The 5,829-nt window shown below is 42.9% G+C and overlaps 2 protein-coding genes and 1 pseudogene across 2 annotated transcripts; 2 read left to right on the forward strand and 1 right to left on the reverse strand.

The window, feature by feature from the left end:
* Positions 1–1,630, reverse strand: part of LOC107588094 (NXPE family member 4-like) — a 13,555-nt pseudogene extending 11,925 nt beyond the window's left edge.
* A 926-nt stretch (positions 1,631–2,556) lies between these two features.
* On the forward strand, positions 2,557–4,008 carry LOC107588116 (carbohydrate sulfotransferase 2-like). The gene has a single exon (XM_016276126.1). It carries the CDS (start codon positions 2,595–2,597, stop codon positions 3,990–3,992), a length of 1,398 nt encoding a protein of 465 aa, XP_016131612.1. The 5' UTR covers positions 2,557–2,594; the 3' UTR covers positions 3,993–4,008.
* Positions 4,009–4,951: 943 nt separating this feature from the next.
* On the forward strand, positions 4,952–5,618 carry LOC107588095 (carbohydrate sulfotransferase 2-like; the record flags this gene model as incomplete). Its single annotated transcript, XM_016276104.1, has 1 exon — positions 4,952–5,618. A coding segment is annotated over one exon (651 nt), but the record flags the coding sequence as incomplete, so codon positions are not given.
* Between the last annotated feature and the right edge of the window lie 211 nt (positions 5,619–5,829).

Raw genomic sequence — 5,829 nt, forward strand, 5'->3', positions numbered from 1 at the left:
TTTTATTTTACTTTACCTCGGGGGGGGGGGATGTGGAAATGAATGCCTTTTTCCTGTATTTTAGCTTAATTTGTGTCTTTCAATGATTTATAATTCCCATGTTTTTAAGAGACACTGTCGTGCAGTTTTCTCGTTCACAGCCGTGTTCACTGCAAATAATGTGGTGGGGGGGAGTTTGAAGTGGCGAAAGCACCGCTGCATTTCCACTGGTTTTGGAGAAGGGGAGGGTCTTTGTTACCCCCAGACCGAGACTGAATCAGTTCAGTACAGTTGGAGCCGGAGACATACGCCTCATCGGCAGAAACAGACGCGCATCAGGACACGCGACTGGAAACCAAGACACCGGCGGATGTTTGCAAAGTAATGAATGCATCTTATGGCCCCGTCCGCCTTCCATATCCTGGCCGCATTATTCATTTTGAGGAATACTGAATCTGTGTATTTTTTTTGTGTGTGTGTGAGTGAGATGATTTAATGCATATTCATATTTATTTTAACATCTTCTGATTTCTCTCAACATGGGGACAGGAGAGCTGTCAGTCAATAATGGGGGGGGGGGGGGGGGGGGGGATGTGGAAATGAATGCCTTTTTCCTGTATTTTAGCTTAATTTGTGTCTTTCAATGATTTATAATTCCCATGTTTTTAAGAGACACTGTCGTGCAGTTTTCTCGTTCACAGCCGTGTTCACTGCAAATAATGTGGTGGGGGGGAGTTTGAAGTGGCGAAAGCACCGCTGCATTTCCACTGGTTTTGGAGAAGGGGAGGGTCTTTGTTACCCCCAGACCGAGACTGAATCAGTTCAGTACAGTTGGAGCCGGAGACATACGCCTCATCGGCAGAAACAGACGCGCATCAGGACACGCGACTGGAAACCAAGACACCGGCGGATGTTTGCAAAGTAATGAATGCATCTTATGGCCCCGTCCGCCTTCCATATCCTGGCCGCATTCACGACGCTGACGCGGCTATAATGTTTTAATGATGTCTATTCCGCTACTGTAGTGGTTCTCCATCTTCGCAGGAGCCACATTATAGGCAATCGCTGCTGAAAGGATTTCTCTAACGGTCGCTGTTGATGGATGTACAAACGGATATGATATTGTAAACGTGTGTGATATAGTTTTCTGAATTCTGAGGACTGAGGGGAGATTCTGCGCACTGCAGTAAGGCTACATTCAGCAATACACGCGATTGGACTGTGGATGTGATGGATATTGAGTGTTTGTCGGCAAAAGAGATCACATTTGGGTTTTCATTAAGAACAAAGTTTGCTTGCATGAAAACACAAGTTGAATTAATAGCGTTTGTGCAGTTGCTCATCCAGTGTGACTGAGTGGTTCAAAGCCACTCTATCCTTCAACAGATGAGAAGCAACCAGTTCCTACAACTTCAGTTGCCTGCACTAGGGGAAAAGAATGGTGTTTATGGCAGAAATCTTAAAACATATCGAAATCATCCCACAAAAATAATCACCCAGCCTGGAATCGTAATGAAAGTGTTGCGGAGAAAAAGAATCATACCGTTTATAGCGTATTTTCTGCTGTTAGTTCTTACCATGTTGAACTTGGCTAACTACAGGTGGACTAAAGAACCTCAACAGTGTAATCTCCAGATGAGAAGCACGCCATATCAGGACAGGTCAGACATTCGATTCCTTTACAGACCATCTCTTGCTAAAAAGAGACAGCTCGTCTCCACTCTACCCTACTTTTCTTTAGGTTCACAATGATGACAGGAGTACCACTAGAATCCTATTCAAATTCCTTTAGGATGACTGGAGGAAAGCATGTGGGAAATTAATGCATATTTTCTGTATTTTAACTTAATTGCTGTTTTTCAATGATCTATAATTCCCAGTTTTTAAGCGACACTATTGTGCAGTTTTCACGTAGCCTATTATTTCACAACTGCACTTGCTGTGTTCAGTCATCTCGACTGTTTTGCAGTTCACTGACATAATGTGGTGGGGGGAGTTTGAAGTGGCGAAAGCACCGGTGCATTTCCACTGGCTGTGGAGAAGGGGAGGGTCTTTATTAGGCTACCCCAGACCGAGACTGAATCTGTTCAGTACAGTTGAAGCCGGAGACAGACGCCGCATCGGCTAAAACAGACGCGCATAACGACACGCAACTGAAAAGCAAGATGTTTGCAGAGTAATGAATGCATCCTGACCGCATTTACAACGCTGACGCAGTTATAATATATTAATGATGTCTATTCCGCTACTGTAGTGGTTCTCCATCTACGCAGGAGCAACATTATAGGCAATCGCTGCTGAAAGGATTTCTCTAACGGTCGCTGTTGATGGATGTACAAACGGATATGATATTGTAAACGTGTGTGATATTTTTTTCTGAATTCTGAGGACTGAGGGGAGATTCTGCGCACTGCAGTAAGGCTACATTCAGCAATGCACGCGATTGGACTGTGGATGTGATGGATATTGAGTGTTTGTCGGCAAAAGAGATCACATTTGGGTTTTCATTAAGAACAAAGTTTGCTTGCATGAAAACACAAGTTGAATTCATAGCGTTTGTGCAGTTGCTCATCCAGTGTGACTGAGTGGTTCAAAGCCACTCTATCCTTCAACAGATGAGAAGCAACCAGTTCCTACAACTTCAGTTGCCTGCACTAGGGGAAAAGAATGGTGTTTATGGCAGAAATCTTAAAACATATCGAAATCATCCCACAAAAATAATCACCCAGCCTGGAATCGTAATGAAAGTGTTGCGGAGAAAAAGAATCATACCGTTTATAGCGTATTTTCTGCTGTTAGTTCTTACCATGTTGAACTTGGCTAACTACAGGTGGACTAAAGAACCTCAACAGTGTAATCTCCAGATGAGAAGCACGCCATATCAGGACAGGTCAGACATTCGATTCCTTTACAGACCATCTCTTGCTAAAAAGAGACAGCTCGTCTATGTTTTGACCACGTGGAGGTCTGGCTCATCCTTTTTCGGAGAGCTATTTAATCAACACCCAGAGGTTTTCTTTCTTTATGAACCGATGTGGCACATCTGGCAAAAGCTGTACCCGGGTGATGCTGTGTCCTTACAGGGAGCAGCAAGGGACATGCTAAGCTCACTCTACCGTTGTGATCTTTCAGTTTTTCAGCTGTACAACAGCCCTGGGGGCAAAAACTTCACCTCCCTTGGACTTTTTGGGGCCACACTTAATAAAGTCATCTGCTCATATCCTCTTTGCTCCGCTTATAGGAAAGAAGTCGTTGGGATGGTGGATGACAAAGTGTGCAAAAAATGTCCTCAACAAAGCCTCAGGCTCTTAGAGGAAGAATGCCTTAAGTACAACACTATAGTCATAAAAGGGGTCCGGGTTCTGGACGTCAATGTTTTGGCACCTCTTATGGAGGATCCGTCTCTGGATCTCAAGGTGATTCACCTTGTGCGAGATCCCAGAGCCGTGGCCAACTCCAGGATCAAATCGAGGCACGGGTTGATTCGTGAGAACTTGCAGGTGGTTCGAAGCAGGGATCCCAAACTGCGTCGGATACCCTTTGTGGATCCTGGCCACAAAATTAGCAAAAAGGACGGAGCAGATTACCATTCGGTTGGAGCTATGGAGGTGATATGTGATCGGACGTACAGGAGCCTGAGGACTGCCTTAAATCCGCCCAGCTGGCTGAAAGGGAAATACCTGGCGGTGCGCTATGAGGATCTGGTGGAAAACCCTATCAAAATGCTCCGGAATGTTTATCAATTTGCTAATCTCAGTGCCAACCTTGACATCGAGTCTTTTGCTCTTAACATGACGAATGGCACAAGCTCTTCCTCAAAGCCATTTATTGTGTCTGCCAGGAACGCGACACAGGCGGCCAGTGCATGGAGAACAGTGTTGAGTATTCAACAGATAAAACAAGTGGAAGAGTACTGCCATCATGCAATGGCAATCCTGGGTTATGAACGTGTGAGAACAGCTGGAGAAGCAAAAGATTTGAGTAAATCTTTATTGACTGCTTCCAAACTGTGACAGAGTAATGTCCACCTGAAACGGAGCACCAACTCTTTATGGAATGTCATAGCACTTTGTGGTCATTCAATAGCACCCTTACTTTTCTAAATGGACCTGTAGATGTTTGATACAGCAGCATCTTTGAACCACAACTGGAAAATGTATATTGTACAAATCAAATGTTGCATTGGCCTTTTTTCCCCAAAAATGGATGCTTAAGGTTGTTTGGAATGTTCTAGGTCTGTTTTTGAGTTTCAGTTAATTTGCTGTATGTAAAATAATGATAATGAACAAAAAAAAAATACTGATCAAAACAATAAAAAAAAAATCAATTTAAAGACAATCATTAAAGTTCACAATCTCCACACACTTTATGAATGACAGTGTTGTGTGTTATGTAAATAAAAACCTAAAGTAATGCGTTTAATTTTTTTTAAATACTTAAATTTTACTGCTTAGTTCCTGCTGAATTTGTCAAGAAAGCATTTGATTCCACTCAAGACTGCTTTTATCATAAATACAGGAAATGTATAGCCACAATTACTTATCACAAACAATAAGTAAAAAACAATCACTGCAAAAATAGTTCAGAAAAGTGAAAGTAGTTCTGAGAAAAGATCTATAGCTGCATCTGCATTCTATGGGACCTCTGTTTACAACCTCCATGTTTTATATTGGTAAAAAATATAATACAGTATTGATCTGCTTTTGCCATTCAGAGATGTGAATGGGAGTGAGAGAATACCAAATGAATTCAAACAGGCTTTCACTGGTTTATCATTGATTGGTAAATTGGTATACCATGCCACTAGTTTACTATTGAGTAAATTGGCTGATAATATAACTACTGTACAAAGGGTTAACCTAGGAACTGTAGTTACTGAGAGAACATCAACCTGAATTGTTCAATTGTGGTGTCTATCTGCAAAATTGTTTTCAATGGTAAAAATCCAAAGCAAAAAGTAAACATTTAACCACTGGACGTCAATGTTTTGGCACCTCTTATGGAGGATCCGTCTCTGGCTCTCAAGGTGATTCACCTTGTGCGAGATCCCAGAGCCGTGGCCAACTCCAGGATCAAATCGAGGCACGGGTTGATTCGTGAGAACTTGCAGGTGGTTCGAAGCAGGGATCCCAAACTGCGTCGGATACCCTTTGTGGATCCTGGCCACAAAATTAGCAAAAAGGACGGAGCAGATTACCATTCGGTTGGAGCTATGGAGGTGATATGTGATCGGACGTACAGGAGCCTGAGGACTGCCTTAAATCCGCCCAGCTGGCTGAAAGGGAAATACCTGGCGGTGCGCTATGAGGATCTGGTGGAAAACCCTATCAAAATGCTCCGGAATGTTTATCAATTTGCTAATCTCAGTGCCAACCTTGACATCGAGTCTTTTGCTCTTAACATGACGAATGGCACAAGCTCTTCCTCAAAGCCATTTATTGTGTCTGCCAGGAACGCGACACAGGCGGCCAGTGCATGGAGAACAGTGTTGAGTATTCAACAGATAAAACAAGTGGAAGAGTACTGCCATCATGCAATGGCAATCCTGGGTTATGAACGTGTGAGAACAGCTGGAGAAGCAAAAGATTTGAGTAAATCTTTATTGACTGCTTCCAAACTGTGACAGAGTAATGTCCACCTGAAACGGAGCACCAACTCTTTATGGAATGTCATAGCACTTTGTGGTCATTCAATAGCACCCTTACTTTTCTAAATGGACCTGTAGATGTTTGATACAGCAGCATCTTTGAACCACAACTGGAAAATGTATATTGTACAAATCAAATGTTGCATTGGCCTTTTTTCCCCAAAAATGGATGCTTAAGGTTGTTTGGAATGTTCTAGGTCTGT

This window comes from Sinocyclocheilus grahami, unplaced genomic scaffold (assembly GCF_001515645.1).
Source record: "Sinocyclocheilus grahami isolate Dianchi unplaced genomic scaffold, SAMN03320097.WGS_v1.1 scaffold98.1, whole genome shotgun sequence".
NCBI lineage: Eukaryota > Metazoa > Chordata > Actinopteri > Cypriniformes > Cyprinidae > Sinocyclocheilus > Sinocyclocheilus grahami.

Coding starts and splice junctions, on each gene's coding strand:
- LOC107588116 (XM_016276126.1), top strand. CDS start 2,595: ATGAGAAGCAACCAGTTCCTACAACTTCAGTTGCCTGCACTAGGGGAA.